We start from the raw sequence: 22,694 nt of genomic DNA on the forward strand, positions 1-22,694 counted from the left end.
GGAGAGGAGAGGAGAGAATATGAATGAATATTCATCCCCGAGAAGTGGGAATAGATGAGCAGGGAGGGATTCAAGCGCTAAGGCCCTCACAGGAGACCTTGCAGTGGGTGTTGGGTCCTCACTGCCGGCCCCACATTGGAGTCTACAGAGGGAGCTCTGAGGTCTGCTCCCACTAATGTGGAGCTTGGCCCAGGCACCTATGACAGGCACATTACAGGACAGAACCAAATGACTGTCCCCTGGCACATGGATGGTCCTGAATGTACTGCAAACACCTCAGACAACAGCTCATTACTTGGGTATTTCACCAGAGATGGTTGGCAGAGCAGGTTTGTGTTTGTTTGTTTTGGTAAAATGAATAGTTCTGTAAAATTGGGTTTAAGGGGGGATTTTAAAAGCCAATGACTGACAATACAGAATCTCACTATATCAACAGTAGGCATGAGCTGGGGGAGAGCTCAGTAAAGTACTCACTTTGCAAGCATGAGGGCCTGAGTTCACTCCAGAACCCAAGCACAGAAAAGCTGGGTGTGCTGATGTGTGCTTGCGACCCCAGCACTGGGTGGGCACAGCCAGGTGGGCTCTTTGCAAACCAGAAAGACCTAGTGGACTGCAGGCCAGTGAGAGCCCTCGTCTCATGAAACCCAGGTGGACAGAACCTGAGGAGCTCACTGCCGCTGGGTCTGTTGTTTTGGTCATCATACATATGCATATGCACCGAAAGATCACCAAACTGAAGAGTTTTGGCTGATAAATACAGTATAAAATGTATGGCCATAATACCAAATCGGTCTTCTAACCTTGAACTTTATGTAGCATATGTTACCCTTGACTATTGAGAGATAGTATCAAGTGGGGGGAGGGAAAAAACCAAAACTTTTCATTATCCAAAAGTAGTCAATATGCACTGAGGAGATTCTGTGACTCCAGTAAGCCGAGAGAGAAACACAGCAGTGTTCCTTATTATTTCTATTTACTGTGTCACAATGATACTATTAATAGTTATTATTACCAATAATGACAGCAAATCTTAGCGTCCTTTTATATTAAACATCTCCAATACCTTCTGTGTGATGAGTGTGAATCGGCTGCTGCCTGAGACAGACAAAGCAGCCTCACACCTGCGCAGGACGTGTTGGAAAGATTGAGCTGAGGACTGTGGAAGCCACTTGGCACCTGGGTGAAGGAGGGCAGCCATGCAGGAGAGCCTGCGGGGTCAGGCTCCTCACAGGCAGCGGCCCAGGTTTCATGAGGTATCGGCAGCTGTCTGGGTGAGGGCTGCATCAGAGCAGAAATTAACAGTGGTCTTAAACCAGTTGATCCTGGAGAGAGCTGAACACCAGTGATTAATGGCAAAGCTCTGGCCTCCTTAATCCTGAGTGAGGTCTCCAGGTTGTTAGCAAGCGCTCTGGTTTGCCTTTGGCTGTTTCTTAAACTTTGCAAGCAGTGCTTTTCCAAGAAGTTACTGACGGAAGGTCATCTTTATGTGCTCAGGAAAGATGGCGGTAATAGAGAAACAGGCGAGAATAGGATTCTGAGCACAAGAGGAATTTAGCAATCCAAGAGGAGGAAGATCTGTGATCAGGGACCTCTGACCTATGCCTTAGGTAGGAAATCCCCCTCCTCCTCCCCCTCCTCCTCCCCCTCCTCCTCCTCCTCCCCCTCCTCCTTCCCCTCCCCCTCCTCCTCCCCCTCCCTCTCCTCCTTCCCCTCCCCCTCCCCCTCCCCCTCCCCCTCCCCCTCCCCCTCCCCCTCCCCCTCCTCCTTCCCCTCCCCCTCCTCCTTCCCCTCCCCCTCCTCCTTCCCCTCCCCCTCCTCCCCCTCCTCCTCTTTCCCTGCTCTCCCCTCCTTCCTCTTCTCCCTCTTCCTTATTTGCCTTCTCTCTTCCTCCCTTTCTTTCTTCTTTCTCCTCTCCTCTCCCTCCTCTTCCTCTTGTGCCTTCTCCTCATTAGAATTCTCTCTAGTTATAATTTTTATGCCTGCTATAAGCTTCAACTGGCCATGAACTTCACCCCGCTGAAGTCTTTGCTCATCATTTTCCCCCTTTTAACAGTATGGACACAGGGCACACTTGCACCCGTCACTTTTTGCACTTCTTAAACAGAATTTCTATATTAATTAGCCCCCAATGCAAAACAGTACTCTTTCCCTTTGACCACACACATAATTTTACCAGTAATAAAACAACACTGAGAACAGCAAGTCCCTGAATCCACATGTGGTCCCTGGGCATTATTCCCTGATTGCTCCTAAACTTGACCCAAAGTAGAAAGTGCTGGAGAGATGGCTGGGTGGGTAAGAGAACCTGGGTTTGAATCCCAGCACTGACATAGCAACTCACACTCATCAGTGACACCAGTCCCAGGAGATCCAATGCCCTCTTCTGGCTTCTGTGGGCACCAGTCATTCACTTCCTGCACATAAACACACAGGCAAACACTAACACATAAATTAAAATCTACAGTTGTGGAGGAAGACACCAGAGACAAGAGCTCCTTCTCCCACTTGCATGTCATCAAGACATCTTAAGAAATTGAGGGGGGGCCTCTGTTAGAACACAAGCCAGACTGCTGCTCAGGCCAAAGGTCTTGCGTCAGCCCTCCCCCTCCCCACAGCTCCTGCAGCAGCCCTCCCCCTCCCCACAGCTCCTGCAGCAGCCCTCCCCCTCCCCACAGCTCCTGCAGCAGCCCTCCCCCTCCCCGCAGCTCCTGCAGCAGCCCTCCCCCTCCCCGCAGCTCCTGCAGCAGCCCTCCCCCTCCCCACAGCTCCTGCAGCAGCCCTCCCCCTCCCCACAGCTCCTGCAGCAGCCCTCCCCCTCCCCGCAGCTCCTGCAGCAGCCCTCCCCCTCCCCGCAGCTCCTGCAGCAGTCCTCCCCCTCCCCGCAGCTCCTGCAGCAGCCCTCCCCCTCCCCGCAGTTCCTGCAGCAGCCCTCCCCCTCCCCGCAGCTCCTGCAGCAGCCCTCCCCCTCCCCACAGCTCCTGCAGCAGCCCTCCCCCTCCCCACAGCTCCTGCAGCAGCCCTCCCCCTCCCCACAGCTCCTGCAGCAGCCCTCCCCCTCCCCACAGCTCCTGCAGCAGCCCTCCCCCTCCCCGCAGCTCCTGCAGCAGCCCTCCCCCTCCCCACAGCTCCTGCAGCAGCCCTCCCCCTCCCCACAGTTCCTGCAGCAGCCCTCCCCCTCCCCACAGCTCCTGCAGCAGCCCTCCCCCTCCCCACAGCTCCTGCAGCAGCCCTCCCCCTCCCCACAGTTCCTGCAGCAGCCCTCCCCCTCCCCACAACTCCTGCAGCAACCCTCCCCCTCCCCACAGCTCCTGCAGCAGCCCTCCCCCTCCCCACAGTTCCTGCAGCAGCCCTCCCCCTCCCCACAGCTCCTGCAGCAGCCCTCCTCCTCCCCACAGTTCCTGCAGCAACCCTCCCCCCTCCCCACAGTTCCTGCAGCAGCCCTCCCCCTCCCCACAGTTCCTGCAGCAACCCTCCCCCTCCCCACAGCTCCTGCAGCAACCCTCCCCCTCCCCACAGCTCCTGCAGCAGCCCTCCCCCTCCCCACAGCTCCTGCAGCAGCCCTCCCCCTCCCCACAGCTCCTGCAGCAGCCGTCCCCCTCCCCACAGCTCCTGCAGCAGCCCTCCCCCTCCCCACAGTTCCTGCAGCAGCCCTCCCCCTCCCCACAACTCCTGCAGCAACCCTCCCCCTCCCCACAGCTCCTGCAGCAGCCCTCCCCCTCCCCACAGTTCCTGCAGCAGCCCTCCCCCTCCCCACAGCTCCTGCAGCAGCCCTCCTCCTCCCCACAGTTCCTGCAGCAACCCTCCCCCCTCCCCACAGTTCCTGCAGCAGCCCTCCCCCTCCCCACAGTTCCTGCAGCAACCCTCCCCCTCCCCACAGCTCCTGCAGCAGCCCTCCCCCTCCCCACAGCTCCTGCAGCAGCCCTCCTCCTCCCCACAGTTCCTGCAGCAACCCTCCCCCCTCCCCACAGTTCCTGCAGCAGCCCTCCCCCTCCCCACAGTTCCTGAAGCAACCCTCCCCCTCCCCACAGCTCCTGCAGCAGCCCTCCCCCTCCCCAGTCTCTGGGATACTAACAGCCATCCTACCTGGAGCACTGTCTGTGAGTCGGTAGCTAACAGGCTTCCAAGTACCCTGATTCCTCACTTCCCTAGTGAGTGTAGACTGGCAAGTTAGACATACAGGACACATCAAGAGGCTATGGGTACCATAACCACCACCACCACCACCACCACCACCACACATATTTTTTTTCACTCTGCTACAGAGTCTGTCTGTCTGTCTGCAGGCTCCTATGAGACCCTATAGGAAGTAGATCATCCTGGAAGGCCCCATCCCTCACCATGCTGTGTTCCAGCGACAGTCGGCCTCAGAATCCCCCACATCCAAGACCTTTCTCTCTCCAAATGGTGACCAAAGATGATATCTGTAATTCTGTACATGGGATGCCTTATAAAGGAGGCCTCTGCCACAACCCTGTGAACACCTCCATCCCATCCCTAGCTGGTGCTGCAGGCCACATCCTTTCAGCCCTGGCCCTCACTGGGCAAGCAGTGCCTTTGCCTGCCACCTCAGTGCAGCTCCAGCAGCCTTCGCCCTTTGGTGCCCTTAGCTGGAGCCTGTGGGTCCGCACTGCTGTGAGTGCCAATCCCTGGCCTCCCTGGGGAACTGTGAGGTGAGCAACCTAGTCCACAGCTTTCACTATACCTGGAAGGCCGCAGCATAAGAACTTAACCAGGATGTCAGGGAGACATGAGAGCTCAGCAGTGATGAGGTGATGAGGGTCAAAGGGCAGAGGCCATTGTGAGGGGTTTGAAGAATGAATAGGAGTTTTCAACCTGAGTCAGTGAATCTTCTTACAATCAACTAACAATGACTTTTATCTCGGAACACTAGAGATGAGTGAAAGAGGGGAGCGGTTTCCCACCAGGTTGTCTAAAGGCCACAGATACTAAATAACTCTAAAGGGTTGAAACAAAAAAACAAGTAAGATGGAAACGACCTCAGCCTTCAAGATAGAGGCGCAGTGACTGGAGAGGCAGCTTTGTGTGAGACCCAGGCTTCCATTCCCAGCCTCGGTGCTGCCGGTGTCCTGCACAGAGTCTCTTGGAACCCAACCCGCTCCATCCCCGGCCGGCCCTACATGGTGTTTTCATACCCTACCCAAGCTCAGTTCCTCTCTCAGGTTGTTTTTCTGACACCTTCCTTGGCACTATGTTCAGCTCCTTGGGTTCTCACAACGGGTTCTGAGGTTCCCCACCACCACCCTGCACCCCACTTCCACAGTGCTGGGCTGGACAGGACTGCCCAGGGGAAGGCAAGCTGGAGAGGCTCCTTTGGGGAAGAACGCATACAGCACAGAGCTTTGGTGATAAAAGCACTGTTGTTCCTCCAGCTTCCGGCTTCCATCTTCCTGTTGGGAGCGCAGCATTCTCATGTGCTTTTCATGAGTCCTAGTGAGTTTTGCTAAGAGCACTGTTGCCCCGTCCCTCCCCTTTAACTAGCAAATAAGGAGGATTGGGGCTGGCTGGGGTGTTGCTGAGTTGGTGCAATGCTTGCCCGTCATGCAAGAAGCCCTGGCTTCAGTCGCTCACAGGCATAAACCAGCACGGTGGAGCAGGACTCTAACCTTAGCACTCTGCAGGGGACGCAGGATGATCAGAGCTTTAAAACCAGCCTGGGATACACAAGACCCTGTCTCAAAAGAATGCAACTGTCTCCCAAACCACAAGGAACATGTAAGCAAGAAAGTGCACTTTCAGAGTACATGCGTTGATCAGCTTTCTCTTGGTAAGGAAGCATCATGCCTAAAAGGTAATTCATCTTGTGTGGGAGCTTTAGAAATCTAAATTCATGTGGAGGCAAAGATTGGATGCAGGGAAGAGGCATGTCTGTGAAGCCAGCCATGCTGCCTTTGGGTACAGAGGTGGGTGTTCCTGGAGCTCCTGTGTTCTGCCCCCTTTAACAGACAGGGTGCTCCCCTGGTGACACAGAAGCCCTCTGCCAGCCCCACTTTCCCTTGGTTGCAGCCAAGGCTACCTTCTCTGCTGACAGATCCTAGGTGCTCCTCTCCTCTTAGGCCAGAGTTCTAGCACACTGTGTGACGAGCGATTTCACTGCTAGATCTGTCTCCCTGTACGATGCCAGCGGTCCCCAGAGGCAGTCCTATTCCTGAAGGAACCAGAAGTCTCATATTCACTGAGTGAAATTTGATTTAGACACAAAAACAGAATGACATGTGGCAGATGGGTCACCTCTCTGAGAAAGAGCTGAACAATATCTTACCTTGCTCTCCTTCCCTGTCCTCATTCATATAATGAAACCAGCCCAGCTCTGCCTGCTTGACTTCACTGTGGCATTACTACAAGAGGAAAAGGTGAGGGCTTGGGAGGCAGCTTGGTCAGAAAAGTGATTGCCTTGCAAGCTCTGAACCTAACTTTGATCCCCAGAACCCATGTAAAAACTCTGGGGTAATGGCTGATGTTAGCACCCCAGCACTGCAGGTGACAGGCAGGTAGATCCCTGAGCCTGCTTGGCAAGCTCCAGGCAAGTAAGAGACCTTGTCTCAGGACAATACCCGCCATGCACATGTGCATATACACATGTGGACATGCGCATGCACACACACACACACACACACACACACATACACACACACACTCACACTGTGAAATCAGGCTCCTTGTCCTCCTCTGGTCTCCTTTAACTTTGCCAAGATGGGCTCCAAGGAAAAGACAACAGCAGGAAGTAGGGAGTCAGAAGGGGGCAGCCTTGTCTGGACTCCTAGAAGGATGGGGTGGAGTGCTGTGCTGTGCCTCACCTACTGTCCTCCGCGGCCTGGGCATGACTCTGCCCCCACTGTGCACCACTCAGCTGCTATTTCTCCAGGTGTTTGACACACACCTGCCGCTCAGTGTCCCAAACATTTTTAGTATAAAATGCATTTAAGTTTTTGGCGTTGGCAGCCCTGGGTAATTTGGCAAAGCAAACACCATAACTGGTTTCTTACATAATCCCAGTTGGCAGCTAGGCGCCGGGCTTTGAGATGAAGCAACCCTGGCTCATCTGAGAAGGCTTGGCTTTTTTTTTTAAGGGATTAATGTCCTGTTTGTTCCGGCTGCATATATTCTTCATAATGCTTGACTGCCTCTGACAGTGCTTTGAATAAAGCTTTCAATGTGTAGGACTTGGTTTAACTTCTGGACACTTAAAAGCTGACTGCACCTCCCCTAGGGCCAGTGTCAGTCCTCGAAGGCTTTCAAGTGACAGTGAGCTTGGGGCAGGTGGGAAGGACTGATTATCCAAGACTGCTAGGTAGGGAGTGGAGCTCTCGGACAGAAGGTTTGGGGGTGGGGGCCTGGCACCCCTGTACCCTGCAGCGAGCATTCTCCCCCGCGGGCACAGGAGGCCTGGCATGCTCATTGGCTCTGCCCGGCACTCTTTCCATTTCTTCCCCCTTTGCTGATAAGAAAGGAAGGAAGAGTATTCAGTTGTGTTGTTGGACTTTTGTTTCTATGGCAGGAACAGTCGACTTGAGGGCAATGCCTACCATCAGCCTTCTAGGACATTCTTTGCATGGATTTTTGAGCCTTTAGGAAGCACCCACATATTGCCTATCCCTGGCCCTCCAACTACAGTAAGGAAGTTTTTCAAAGGAAGCTCCTGGGTGCTCTTCCACTGTCCCTCTGGGAGCTGGGACATTTACCCAATAAAGTCCCAGGAGGATGAGGTAAAAACACCACATTTCAAAAGAAACCCTTTTTCCTTCCTTTTTTTTTTTTTTTAAACGTAGCTTAATGACCAAGACAGATTTCAAAATTTTTCTCTGATGCCCAACAAGAAACATCGATTGAGGTTTTTCAGGAAATAAAGCTAGCAACTGGGCCAAAGGCATGCACGCTTCCAGGTCTCCCAAAGCCTGAGGCTCCCTTGAGGCTAATTGCTGTTTACAGCCGCAGACCTCCCTTCTTTGCCTTTGTAACATTTTCCATCCTTAGCAGGGCCCGCCCCATTCAGCCCCAGAAGCAGCTGAGTGGAATTACTACCAGTGGGGGCTATGCCGCAAGAGAGGCGGTAAAGCTTCGAAGCCGCTCAGCAAACCTCGGGCGGGAGCCCTTTTCCACCCTCAAAGCAGAGTAATTAGCATAGGGAAAATGACTAAGGTGTTGACGTCACCTCTTTCCAGTAGAAACTTACACTTTGTCCCGGTCTGCCTGCGAGCACGTGGGACTTGACTCAGGAATTTGCTGTCCAAACAGGATGCTCTGGAAGCCCAGCCCTCTCCACCCCCAGGGGGCTGGCCCTCCGAGGAGCTTTATAAACAATCCCCAAGCTGGAGAAAGGACCCGCGGTCTCTCTCTTGCCAAGGAACCTGCTGCTTGGAGCTTGGCTGCGGAGTGAGTCGTTAGCGTCTGCCCCATAAGAAAGCAGAATGCATTTTAGGGACTTTAACTACAATTTTAGCTCCCTGATTGCCTGTGTGGCAAGCGATGAAGTCTTCAGCGAAAGTGAAACCAGGGTAAGGCTTTTGACGAACGTGATCTCTGAGCATTCCCAAGCACGCCGCTAATTGGGACAATTAGTTGAAATTCTCAGGGGTGGGTGGCTCTCTCATGGGGTTTATTAAGTAACCCCCCAAAGTATTTAGAGCCTTGAAAATTAGAGGCCATCACCTGAAGAACTATCTGGGATAGGATCTGGGTAGAGCGCTGTCTTTGAATGTTCCCAGGCTCCTTGCACGGGAGAAGCAGACATTGTGTGTGGCCACTCTGAGCTCCTGTGGACATTGTGTGTGGCCGCACTGAGCTCCTGTGGACATTGTGTGTGGCCACTCTGAGCTCGTGTGGACATTGTGTGTGGCCACTCTGAGCTCGTGTGGACATTGTGTGTGGCCACTCTGAGCTCGTGTGGACATTGTGTGTGGCCGCACTGAGCTCCTGTGGACATTGTGTGTGGCCACTCTGAGCTCCTGTGGACATTGTGTGTGGCCACTCTGAGCTCGTGTGGACATTGTGTGTGGCCACTCTGAGCTCGTGTGGACATTGTGTGTGGCCGCACTGAGCTTGTGTGAACTCTGGAGGGAGGCTGCTTCCATCTCTTACTCGTGGAAAACGAATAACTGCGAGTGGATTGTGGATTGTGTGTTTGCAGTAATGGCCAGGGGCTGCCTCCAGCTTCCAGATCCCTCTGACTAGAGAAAAATGCAGGTAGAGCAAATGTGAAACTCAGATTGGGATAGCAGCTCTCCCTGAAGTAGTCATCGCAATCACTATACATTTCTTCTCCATTTTGTAAAAATGTAAGGGTTTTTTTTTTCCTAGTTTCTACCAAGATATCTAATTGATTTTTAATAAGAATTATAATATGAACAGATAGTGACTATGTTCTGTTTGTGGGGATGGTGTTTGTATACTATGCTTTATTTTCTTTGTTTTTTTTTTTTTTCATTTTCTTTTTCTATGCTTTATTTTCAAGCCACATTGGGACGTATAGAGGGTTTAATCATAGCTAGCTAATTGTGTGCGATGTTGGAGAGACTGGGACATAGTTTTGAACTTGATTGCAGAACACACTGGATTCATAGACTTGACCTGAATATTAGTCTGGGACGTGAGATCATTCAGTCGCTGGTTAGTTAAGCAGAGATTCTGTGCAGCAGCTGGAACCGCTGGACAGCAACTGTTAGGACAAACACCATTACTTCATAAGTGCGTGCCGTGCCGACGTGGATTTGGCAATACTGTGTATTCTCTGGTGCTCTGGTTCTGAGCCCTGACTTGCATTCTAAAAATATTCACCAAAGTCATCTCTCCCAAATTCTGAATCATAACTTCAAAACTACACCGCTTAGTCACACTGCCTATTGATGAGGTCATGTGTAATTCCAGCTTTACCAAGAACCCTTATGCCAGAAGCTCGCCCAGTGCCTAAGAGATGGAGGGGAGGAATAACCCAACTGATGACATCCTGGTCAAATGTCATCCTACCTCCACACCCACCTCTGTGCTGGGCCCCTAGTGGGAAAGTCACAGAAATGCCCCTGAGCTGAAGAAAAGCCAAGGAACATACAGAGCAAGGTGGGGAGACATCTGGGCTCCCCTAGCCACCCGCTCAGCACGAAGAGACCTGGAGCAAGAGCAGGGCCACCAGGCCTTTATCCCCAAAAAAGGCTGACTTGGAATTCCCTGCTCCCCTCTCCCCTCCCCTCTCCTGCAGCACCTGGTGACCTGTGCAGGGGTGAGAGCACCCTCAGGATGCTGGGTGTCTGCCAGCTGCCTCCTTAGCACCTCACCCTTCTAGAAGTCCCCACAAGCTGTCCTGAGCACTTAGCCTGTAGAAAGGAACTCAGAAACCACCTGGCAATGAAAAGCCGCCAGAATCTTCCTGGAGTCCTCAGGAGGTATGGGCCTTCCCATCCCCACACACTGCTGCAGGAGAGGGTGGGGCTTCCCAGCCCTTCCCAGGAGGCTGATGAGGCTTTTCCAGAAGCCAGGAGCCAAGCTTGTAATCCCTGAGTCTGGGCTTTCCACACTCAGCTCATGATATTTCCTGATTCTCAGCAGCCCTTACCACAGCAGAGTGAGGCGAGGCGTGTGCCTACATGAAAGCCACAACCCATGTGTGGTTGGCCCATTTGCAACACATTAAATCATAAACTAGTATTCTTACAGAGAGTTACAGAGTAACAGACTGAGATACCCCAGTGGGAGTTCACAAAGAGATCCCTATTAGGAGTGGTAGGACTTCGTTTTAAGGTCATTGTTCCTTGTTCTTTGGTTTGTTTGGTGTTTGTTTGTTTGTTTGTTTGTTTGTTTTTCAAGACAGGGTTTCTCTGTGTAGCTTTGGCTGTCCTAGACTTACTTTGTAGACCAGGCTGCACTCGAACTCACTGAGATCGGCTTGCAGCTTGCCTCCAACTCCCAAGTGCTGGAATTAAAGGAGTATGCCACCACACCTGGTGTTCTTCGGTTTTTAAAAAGGTTCTTTCCTCCCCTCCAAATGTTCTACAGGGCCTCGAGCCCTAAAGAAATATTTGAAGAGCACAATACCCACTCTGGATGGCTAGATGACAGAAGGTCACGGATCATCAGCCTAGGACAGTGAGCAGCCTGACTGAACCCCCTTTGAAAATGCTTATCGCACTTTAAAAGGGGTTTGTAATTGTTCTTCAGGTTAGATGATTTTGGTATAGTAGGTTGTGTCTTCCTCCCTTCTCCTAAGATAACCTGAGGGAGCCTGTGGTGACGAGTGTGCTCCCATGTACAAGGCCTCCCAGCCCCAATATGAGCAGACAATGAGGTCTCCTTTAAAGGGCGGGCTCTTCTCTAACACAGACATCTGGAGTCCTCGAAACGACTGATAACTTGTTGTTTCATTAAGGACAGCATCAACTAAGGCCCAAAACAGGTGAATTTTGAACCTTTTTGTTATTTTTCAGGCCAAATTTGAATCCCTCTTCAGGACGTACGACAAGGACATCACCTTCCAGTACTTCAAGAGCTTCAAACGGGTGCGGATAAACTTCAGCGACCCCTTGTGTGCCGCCGATGCCAGGCTGCAGCTTCACAAGACTGAGTTCCTGGGAAAGGAGATGAAGTTGTATTTTGCTCAGGTAAGTGTGTTCATTGCAAGTCGGGCTCCTCCCCTCACAGCCCTTCTATGGCAAAGCGCCTTATGTGCTGATTACATTACATGCTGGAAACCAAGAGCCCCAACCCTGAATTCCCAGGGCCGCTCACCTGCTCTACGAAGGACTCAGGTGACTGTGAAGACAGCCTTGAGGCAGTAACCCTGGACCTTCCTGGGTTAAGTGACGAATGAGGAAGAGCAACCCCTCTTGTTCACCTAGGGAGCCCTGGGGGCAGGGCGCTGCTGCTGCTGCTGCTGCTGCTGCTGCTGCTGCTGCTGCTCCGCACATCTGGGTTTGGGTGAAGTTTCTCAGGGCTCTCCAGCTGCTGCAGGCTCTCAGGTTTCCAGCAGCAGCACCTTCACTTTGTAAACCTGTATGCAAATCAGCACAGGATCTTGGGGGGGGGGTGCTGAGATGGTTATCAGATGGTGCAACCCTGAACTGCAGTACTGAAAGGAGGGATAGGTTGTCCTTTGTTCTGCCAACCTCGGGTATACCAGCTCCCAACTTCCATCTGACTGGTAGATTGCCAGGGGAAGAGAAAGAAGCTTCTAGAATGTTACTCCCAAGATAAACTCAGTCTTTGTCAGGCTCCAAGCCTTTTCTTCACGCCACCTCCACCCCCAGAGATGTTTCTTAGCCTTTGGGCCTGACAGAAGTCGATTCTGAGATCCCTCTGACTTCAGTGGCAGTGGCTTCATTTATTCTAAAGTTGTCTTTGTTTACTTACTGCCAGCTTAGGACAAGATTCCCTCCAGTTGTTTTCATCCAGCGTTGTTGTAGCCACTAGAAAAGTTTGCCCAACACAGATACCAAAGCCAGAGCTCAGTCCTCAGCTAGCTTCTCACAGGCCACTCCACAGTCTGCTCTTGGAATCATACCTGGCCCCCTGCCTGGCCATTGGTCTGTCCTCATATACTTCCCCTTCCAGAAACTTTCACGCACTGCTGTGACCCACTGCATAATGCAGAACTGATTTCTCTCCTCAGACTTTACACATAGGAAGTTCACACCTGGCTCCACCCAATCCCGACAAACAGTTTCTCATCTCTCCTCCTGCCTCTCCACCCGTTGGTTGGAAACAAGTGGAAGATGCTACCCCAGTCATAAATTATGACCTTTTATACGCTATCTCCAAGCTGGGGCCAGGTAAGCAGTGCCCTCTGGTGGCCAAGGGTCTGGGAGGTGTGGGAGGTTGTCCAGACACAAGATGGTCATTTATCTGTGGTCCCTTTAAGCCTCACATGGCCCGCTGCAGATGTGTTTTGTGGACCCCTCCATATTGCTATAACTGGTGCTAGAGTGTGTCCCCCTGGACTGTGGTAGCCTGTGGGTTTAGGCACCACCATCCCAAGTGTCCCCTAAATCTATCTCCTCACCCACCAAACACACCTGTGCAGCTCACTCCAGGCTCCCAGATCATCTTGTTCCAGGTGGGATGAACAGCTGCATTTTGGAAAGGGAACACAGACCAGCCCCCCAGGAAGTTCATCATTAGTATTATTCTTGCCTGACTCTCTTAATGGGTGGGAGATCCACAGGGTGTGGTGAGGACAGAGCCTCAAATGCATCTCACCCATGGGAACTGTGGATCACAGGTCAGCCGTCACCCAGTAAACAGCACTCTGAATGGTGCCTGGCCCTCGGTCAGTGTTCAGGGCCCAGGATGTGAGTTTGGGAAACAGCCAAGTATTGGTGGCTCCTGCCCTATGGACAGGGCTTGGCAGAGGGGCGGATGAGAGGAAGGTCTGAGTGTGACTCCTGCCCCCACACAGCAAGCTGAGTAAACACTGCCCATCAGCTCCTTGCTTCTCCTTGACCAGATATCTGATGTTCCTTTATGGAAAGGGTTTTATTTTCAGGGTCCATCAGCACTTTCATGCTGAAAGATTACGTTTCTGAGAACATGGAAACGGAAATTTCTCCTGTGCTTCAAAGAGAGAATCACGTTACTAGTGCTAATTGTGGCCTGAAGGTCAGAGCTGCAATTGGCCTGTGTGAGCAAGGAGATGGCTTGTCACGGCAGCTCCCAGGGAGTCTGTGGGTGCCTTACGCATGGGAGCTGTGGGAAGCGTCATCTGCAGCGGGGACCAGACTGTTCAGAGGCGGGGAGTGAGGGGAGCCTTCAGCCCCTGAGAACCCAGACCAGGAAGGAGGGGGCTGAAATCTGCACTGAATGTGCTGGAATCTTAAATAGCAGGTGCCGGCCAGGGCCATGGCTGAGGTCTGCACACCCGAGAGTCAGAGCCCAGTCAAGTCAGCCTTCAGGGCTGCGGAGAAGGTTCCTACGAAAGCGATCTGCCCACAGCAGGTTGGCTTTCATCGGTTTAGCAGGGAAGTTAAGTCTGTTTCAGTGTTTAGTTTTTGTCTCAGCTGTGCTCTCAGGAGTGCAGGGCTTTGACAGATGCAGCTTCCAGTCCCGAGTCTTCTGCACTTGGGCCAGAGCTAGATACTCTAGGAAAATCTCCACTCCCCACTTTCCTGGCAACTTTCCCGGCAACTCCACACACGCTGGGGGAGCTGAGGCTCCTCTGCTTTTCAGTCAGAGCAGCATCTTTGCCTTGCTGCTGGTATAGAAGCCAGGCTGCCTCCTTGTTCACGAGAGCCATACCTCCCTCCCGTACCCAAGGAACATGCTGGAAAGCTGAAGGCCTAATCCAGCCACTACATCAGCTCAAAACTTAGCCAGCTCAACAATGCAGTTCAACCCCAGGGCCTTACATCTGCTGGCAAACACCTCTTGTCTGGTTTACATCTCCAGCACCCTCTTTTTTAAAAACACAACTCTAGGGTCTGGAGAGATGGCTCAGAGGTTAAGAGCACTGTTCTTCCAAAGGTACTGAGTTCAATTCCAAGCAACCACATAGTGGCTCACAGCCATCTATAATGAGATCTGGAGACTTGGTGACCTCTTCTGGCAGCCATATATGGGGCAGAATACTGTATAAATAATCAAGAAATAAAATCTTTAAAAACAAAACAAAGCAAAAAAAAACCAAAAAACAAAACCCACAACTCTAGATAGCATTTGTCAGCCATGTGTCATGAGCCCACAACTAGCTGTTGTGAATATATTCTCTCATGGAATTGACCCATTGTTGCCCCATTTGGAGAGGAGGAGGCGATGGGCACAGAAGTGACACGTCTTATCCACCAGCCCCGGGTACAAGTGCTTCCACTCCCAGTTCACAGTGGTCACTCTGCCCTGCTGCCTCCTGTCGGCCTCCAGTGCAGTGCAGACCCCCTCAAGGGATGTCACAGACCCTTCCTTCCCTGCCAGGCTTCTCATGACAGAGCTCACCAGAGTGGGGTAAAGGTGATCATGCCTGGGCAAACCCAGATGAACAATGGGGGAGCACCCCCAGTTCCAGTTTATAGATGGATAAAGGGTGCTGAGGGCGTCCTTCTCATCCCCGGGGTACTCTGCAGCCCCAGCTGGAAGCCTTGCAGGGGAAGCACAGGACGTCTGTCCCAGCGGTGGGTTTTGCTAATCTTTGCTCCCTGTACCACCCTTGGAAGATGCTGGAGAGAGCCCTCTGGGTGGACAGGAGAAGGGTAACTAGCAATGCACACTGTGTTCTCTCTCCCTCCCCTCAGTGCCTGACTGGAAGCAATTCTATACTGGAAATGTGCCATTTTGTGAGGGAGGCACAAGTGCAAACTAGATCTGACCAAGTCTCTCAGTCTGTCAGAAGACAGGCAGAAGTGGCCAAGCAAACCCTGGGGTCGGTCCTGCCTAGCATCCTCAAGGAATTGCCCTAGTTACCGGTTACCATGCAATTGTTTCGTTCCCCTAGGAGAAAAGTATGAGCTGCATGCAGCAACAGATACCACCCCCAGTGTGGTGGTCCACGTGTGTGAGAGCGACCAAGAGAATGAAGAGGAGGAGGAGGTGGAGAGGATGAAGAGACCCAAGCCAAAAATTATCCAGACGAGGAGGCCGGAGTACACACCCATCCACCTCAGCTGAACTGGCGCACAGCCCGAGACAGCGCGTTCTGAATCCCACTCCTGGGAAGGAATCTTTAGTGCGCAGGTGGCTGATCATAGCTTTGGCAGTAACAGCCGTGACCACTGTGGCAGAAATTCCAGTTCATGTTGCTCAGAAGAGAATCAAGGCTTCATCTCCTTGTTCTGAGACTGCACCTCAGTCCATGTCCGTGGCACCTGGGAATGTCTTGGGCCTTTCACTGAGTTTGTGGTCATCGTACAAGGACATTTGGGGACATCTTGAGAAAAGTCTAATGATAGTGTCTTGGACTCGCTCTTTTCTAGGTTCTGTTTTTGCCAAGGACAGGTTGACTGGTGGCCAAGGGAGAGGTTTCAGCATTCAGGGTCTAGCCCCCACTGGTAGGCCGAGGTACCCCTCAAAGCCACCAAGTGACTGGTGCAGGCAGGTCGTGGGACAACCCCAGCTCCGTGTGGAAATTGTCCTCACCTCCTCCCTCATGTTCTAACGTTCATGCATGTAGGTTGCTGGGTCCCAAGACTAACCTTTGTTCTCTCATGACGTCACACCATTGTTTTCCACCTCGGGAAGGTAGGAAGGGCGGTGGAACACTCTTTCCACCTCTCCTGGTCCCGGCTGTCTCTGCAACCGCACCTGGGGTCACACCTGGAGTCAGCCACACGTCACCCTGTCCAGTGCGCCATGTCACTGTGCTTTCTGGCAAAAGAAGTTGATCTGGAGTTCCTCTGTAGAACTTAGTGTATCCGGTGGAGAGAGCCGCAGTTGGCTGCCAGCTGCCGGCGGGTGGGAAGGCTTAGTTCAGGTGTTTGGGTTCAGGCATCAGTTTCCATGGTTTCTTTCATGTGGTGGTTTGTGCACTAATTTCAGCTAAAAACCTCCTTGGGAACTATTGGTTGAGACAGTCTTCACTCCATTGAAACATGAAGATAAAGTTGTAAATAAGCCAAGAGCATCTCTCAATCCTTGCCATGCACCCGGGTGAACATAGAAAGCAGAGACAGTTTCCAGCTACCTGTGACTTGTGTGTGGTAGAAGTTACTGTCACGTGTTTACTGGGATGAATTCAGAGCATGTGAAGCATGTCGTAGCCGTGTGTGGCTAGAGGGACGCAGTGCCTTTCCCCTTCCATTCCAGGTGGACCGTGCCACTCGGTGAACATGTGGGAATCTCCCATTCCCAGCCTCGTGTGTGTGTATGTGTGGTAGGTAGATAGTATAGTTGGTCTTACAATGCCATTACGAAGTTTGTCGCTCTCAAATAACCTAATGCTAGTTAACAAAGTGTGTGCTTTGGAAATCAGAAAGTGGTTTCCTCTAGGCATCAGATCCGTTGGCATTCAGTTTTCCGGTAGTTTGCGATGAGAAACAGCTTGAATGTTCTCCAGACCCTGTGTCCAGCACTCAGGGAGAGGGAGCCGGGAGGGGAGGCCATCGCCTAGCCACCGAGTGTCTCTAGTCCAGCACCTTTGAACCGGAGAGGCAAACCTCAAAGATATTTTTTTTAGCTGCATTCTATAATAAATCAGTACAACATGCTCTTCTGGAGAAGTTGTTTGTCATTTTCTTCCTGGGATGAGTCATAGGAGGACACGCTCACCTGTCAACTCCCACTGTCATGCTATATGTAATGCAGTGTTAGGCACACATCTATCGGGAAAGAGCCAATGGATAAAACCTAAATTAAAATTCTGAGCCTCTTCTCTGTACAGGAGACAGATGACATTGTGATACCAGCCCTGTTCACCAGCACTTTCACTGAGCTGTCCATCCATCCACCCACCCATCCATCCATCCACTCATCCATCCATCCATCCATCCACTCATCCATCCATCCATCCATCCATCCACTCATCCATCCATCCATCCATCCACCCATCCATCCATCCATCCATCCACTCATATTCACTCATCCATCCATCCATCCACTCATCCATCCATCCACTCATCCATCCATCCATCCACCCATCCACTCATCCATCCATCCACTCATCCATCCACTCATCCATCCATCTATCCACTCATCCATCCACCCACCCATCCATCCATCCACTCATCCATCCATCCATCCATCCACTCATCCATCCATCCATCCATCCACCCATCCATCCATCCATCCATCCACTCATATTCACTCATCCATCCATCCATCCACTCATCCATCCATCCACTCATCCATCCATCCATCCACCCATCCACTCATCCATCCATCCACTCATCCATCCACTCATCCATCCATCTATCCACTCATCCATCCGTCCATCCATCCATCCATCCACTCATCCATCCATCCATCCACTCATCCATCCATCCATCCACTCATCCACTCATCCATCCATTCACTCATCCATCCATCCATCCATCCATCCATCCATCCATCCACTCATATTCACTCATCCATCCATCCATCCACTCATCCATCCATCCACTCATCCATCCATCCATCCACCCATCCACTCATCCATCCATCCACTCATCCATCCACTCATCCATCCATCTATCCACTCATCCATCCGTCCATCCATCCATCCATCCACTCATCCATCCATCCATCCACTCATCCATCCATCCATCCACTCATCCACTCATCCATCCATTCACTCATCCATCCATCCACCCATCCACTCATCCATCCATCCACTCATCCATCCATTCATCCACTCATCCATCCATCCATCCATTCATCCATCCATCCATCCATCCACTCATCCATCCATCCATCCACCCATCCACTCATCCATCCATTCACTCATCCATCCATCCATCCACCCATCCACTCATCCATCCATCCACTCATCCATCCATCCATCCACTCATCCATCCATTCATCCACTCATCCATCCATCCATCCATTCATCCATCCATCCATCCATCCACTCATCCATCCATCCATCCATCCATCCACTCATCCATCCATTCACTCATCCATCCATCCATCCACCCATCCACTCATCCATCCATCCACTCATCCATCCATCCATCCACTCATCCATCCACTCATCCATCCATCCATCCACCCATCCACTCATCCATCCACCCATCCATCCACTCATCCATCCATTCACTCATCCATCCATCCATCCACCCATCCACTCATCCATCCATCCATCCATCCACTCATCCATCCACTCATCCATCCATCCATCCACTCATCCATCCATCCATCCACTCATCCATCCATCCATCCACCCATCCACTCATCCATCCATTCACTCATCCATCCATCCATCCACCCATCCACTCATCCATCCATCCATCCATCCACTCATCCATCCACTCATCCATCCACTCATCCATCCACTCATCCACTCATCCATCCACTCATCCATCCATCCATTCATCCACTCATCCATCCATCCATCCACTCATCCATCCATCCATCCATCCATTCACTCATCCATCCATACATCCACTCATCCATCCATACATCCACTCATCCATCCATACATCCACTCATCCATCCATACATCCACTCATCCATACATCCACTCATCCATCCATCCACTCATCCATCCATACATCCACTTGCCTATGGAGCTGAGAATTAAATTCAAGGCCTCATACATGCCAGGCAGGCCCTTCTCCCACCAAATAACTGCTCCAGCAATGCCTATTAATTTGAGGGGTTCCCTACTAAAAACAATATCCACAGAAGATAAGTTAAACTGCTCTTAAACATTTATTTAGTATAGATGTGCGTATGTAGTCACACTGCGTGTGGGTGAAGGTCAAAGGGCAGCTGCTGCTATTCTGTCCTTTGACCCTGCGGGTCCCAGGGATTGAACTCAGGTCACCAGGCTTGGCTGCAAGCATTTTCACCCGCTAAGCCACTGTACAGGCCACTTTTGTTCAGAAGAAAAGAAACTGCTCACCTTCTCCCTGGAAAGGCTCGTGAAGCTCCTGCCTGCAAAAAGCCCCCAGTAACGATTTATTTGCTGAAATATGAAAAAGACATTCATCTTGATCATGATTAACATTAAATATTCCTCCATGGAAATTTACATGCTACTCTTTTAAATCCCATGGCTCAGAGCTAATTATTGAACAGATTGGCTGACTAGGAATCTAGCATAAGGTTCTCCTTCATTATTCTAGATGACTCCGAGACCATGTGGTACGCTGGCCCCGGGTACTAGTTCATAAACAGTCCTAGAAGAGAGCTGGGGTGTTACCCAGTAACTGACTTTGAGCAGTCCCCGACACAGCTGGTATGGAAAGGTGGTAGCCTCGCAGCCGAAGAAGCTAACCCTAGAACAGAATTCACAAGTCATTGAACACCGCCATGGAAGACCTCTTCAGTGTCATGGAGGGCATGGTCGCCTGGATCTGAAGGGCCCCAAATAACAACATGCCCAAGACTTTCTCATGCCTTGTCTGAGAGGGGCTCCATAGAGTGGGGGTGACAGATGCAAAGTGGGCGGGTCATGCCTACTTTGCTGTCAATTGAATATAATGCTTAAAAGGTGTATGTGTCACGTTTTGTTGCTGTAACATATATCTGAAACAGTTCCAAGGGGGGAGGATTCAGCCTGTGCTGGCTGGCTCCATTCCTGGGCCTGGTAAGGTAGACCGTGGCGCAAGGGTATAATGAAGCAAGGTTGCTCACTCACAGCAGCCAGGAAGTAGAGACAAGGGAAGGGGCTAGGGACCAGACACACGGACACACACACACACACACACACACACACACACACTGCATACCCCATCTGTGACCTACTCCCTGTAGTTACCCCTCACCTCCTAAAGATTCTACCACCTTCCAAAACAGTGTCATTAGCTGGGATGACATGGAGAGGACCAAGTCTCAACACATGGCATGTAGAAAACACCTACTGTTCAAACTGGAGGTCTCATGGGTGTCTTACTGAGCTGGAATCATCTCAGGAAACAGTTCTCCTTGGACCGAATGCTAAACCAACCTACTGTTAGCATGCAGTGAGCAGGGTGTGGTGGTGCTGCTGCTGTGGCGGCTCAGGGTCTGGCCAGTGACTTTTGTAATCAGCAAGTCTACACAGCACATTAGGAGGGGACACTGTCAGGATGCCCTGTGAATTGGTGTCCACAGGAGAGCTGGTTCTTTAGTGTGCTTTAAGTCTTAGGTAAAACACACAGAACTCACGTGTGGTATGTGTGGTAAGCTTCATCAATATTAAATCACAAAAGGTAAAACACAGCAGGTGGACCTGGTGTGGGCGGAAGTGAGCATCCTGGCTCACAGTGAGGAGTATTCGCTTCCATTTAGTTAAGTGTGTTCAGCAGGTCAGATGGAAACCACACAAATAATGTACCTCAGAATTACTTAGAAGATCCTCTGAGTTCCAAACTCTCTCCTTCCACCTCTGAAGTAGGGCCTGGAGGATTTTCTTTGAAGTGAGCATCTATGGGCAATCGGTAATTCACACCGGAAATGCTGACTCATCATAGCCATGTTGCCATCGGATGGACAGATTTTCTTCCCATTTTCTCCAGGAGGCCTTCCATGCTGTTCCTGAAAGGTCATCTCATCGTGGCGCACATATGAAAGACAGAAATGTTCTGCAAGTGATTGAGTTGTGGTGCCACGGTTGGCATTACTTTCCCTCTGCGATTCAGACTGGAGCTTTGATCACCGTTCCTCAGGGAAGAGGGTGCCAGGCAGATGCTGAGCCTCCAGCCAGTTGCTGTTGGTTTTCTACCCCATGCACCATTTCTCGTGTACTCTTCCTGTAGAATTCTGCCGCAACGCCCTAACCCAGCAAACGCCACCATGTTGTCTACCCCAAAAGAACAGACCTGTGTCCATCTGTCCTGCTCACCTGTGCCTTAGTCATGGGCAGTTATCACAGTGCCTGGGCCACACTGCTCTACAAATATTGGCGAATAATTAGCCAACTCACTATTGTCCAACAAATCTCCATCATTAATGCTGCTTTCCCAGAAAAGTCAATGCTAGCTGCTCTCCCTGGGTCGCCCATGATACCCACTCTTCCTTGTAGTGTGCATCATCTTTTCAGCATAATTGTTTGCCTTCCTTATTTGAACATAATTTGGGTGGAAACTGGACTTTGGGTAGCCAGCTAATGGCTTATAGTAGACATTAAACATACTTGATAGATACTAAATTGGATAGAACAGTGGACCCATGAATCAATGGATGGATAGATCAGTTAGTGGAGAATTAATGGGATCAATAGGTAGATGGATGAATGGGAAAGTATGTGGTTGCACAGGTAGACTGGATGTTAGATGGAAGGGTTGGGTGTTTGGGGTAGGGATGGAGGAATAGGTGAGTTGGTGAATGGGCGGATGGAAAGATAGATGGGTTGATAAATGGGCAGATGGATGGATAGATGGGTTGGTGAGTGAGTGGATGGATGGATGGATAGATAGATGGGTTGGTGAATTGGTGGATGGATAGATGGGTTGGTGAGTGAGTGGATGATAAATAGGTGCGTTGGTGAGTGAGTGGATGGATAGATAGATGGATAGAGGGGTTAGTGGATGGGCGGATGGGTGGATTGGTGGGAAGGTGGATGGCTGGATGGACAGATAGACAGTGGGATTTTGAAGAATGAGAAATGAGTTTCTCCTGAGAAAGAATAGAAAAATAATGAGACCTGTGCCTGTCTCCCTGGTCAGCGAGTCTGTAAGCATCCCAGTGCTTTAATCCGGCAAAATGTCAGGCTGCTGATGCAACAGGAAACTAAAAGCAGGGGTTAGGAGACATGACTGTGCAGGGCAATCACTGAGAAGAAAAGCTTGTTTAAAATTGTCTCTTCTAAGAAAGATTAGCTGGAGGGTGAATGACTAGGAAGGTCTTGAAAGAACTTTCTTCGGTAATGAGGTTGTTTGTGACTGGGTGCCTAGTGACAGAATCTACAACAAAGCAGCAGAAACACAGGTCTGTGCATCTTTGAAAAAGAAACGCCCAAATGCATGCAAGTGGGGCTTTGTTAATGCACGCCTAGCTAGTCAAGGTGATTTGACTTAAAAATCAACAGAGAGGGAGAAAGCCCAAATCTTGGGCAGTGGATGAAAATTGAAGGCAGGTCTTAGCCTCCATCATCTACTCCCAAAGACATGCCAGAGATGCAGAGACCTGGCAACATGCTGTCACACGGAAGA

The 22,694-nt window shown here is 51.1% G+C and overlaps 1 protein-coding gene across 2 annotated transcripts in view; it reads left to right on the forward strand.

Moving 5' to 3' along the window:
• The window catches only part of RCAN1 (regulator of calcineurin 1), a 75,756-nt gene extending 58,627 nt beyond the window's left edge, over window positions 1-17,129 (forward strand). Inside the window, exons 1-4 of one of the 2 annotated variants that reach the window (XM_084801058.1) lie at window positions 8,310-8,513; window positions 11,433-11,606; window positions 12,614-12,773; window positions 15,422-17,129. In XM_084801058.1, coding sequence (XP_084657184.1) covers window positions 8,427-8,513; window positions 11,433-11,606; window positions 12,614-12,773; window positions 15,422-15,594 — 594 coding nt within the window. In that variant the 5' untranslated portion in view covers window positions 8,310-8,426 and the 3' untranslated portion in view covers window positions 15,595-17,129. Of the gene's footprint in view, window positions 1-8,309; window positions 8,514-11,432; window positions 11,607-12,613; window positions 12,774-15,421 lie in introns of those variants that run through there. The other variant, XM_084801057.1, reaches the window with a different exon arrangement.
• The last annotated feature ends 5,565 nt before the right edge of the window (window positions 17,130-22,694 follow it).

The sequence above is a fragment of the Acomys minous genome (genome assembly GCF_964271855.1).
Source record: "Acomys minous genome assembly, chromosome: 11".
In the NCBI taxonomy this organism is placed as follows: Eukaryota; Metazoa; Chordata; class Mammalia; order Rodentia; family Muridae; genus Acomys; species Acomys minous.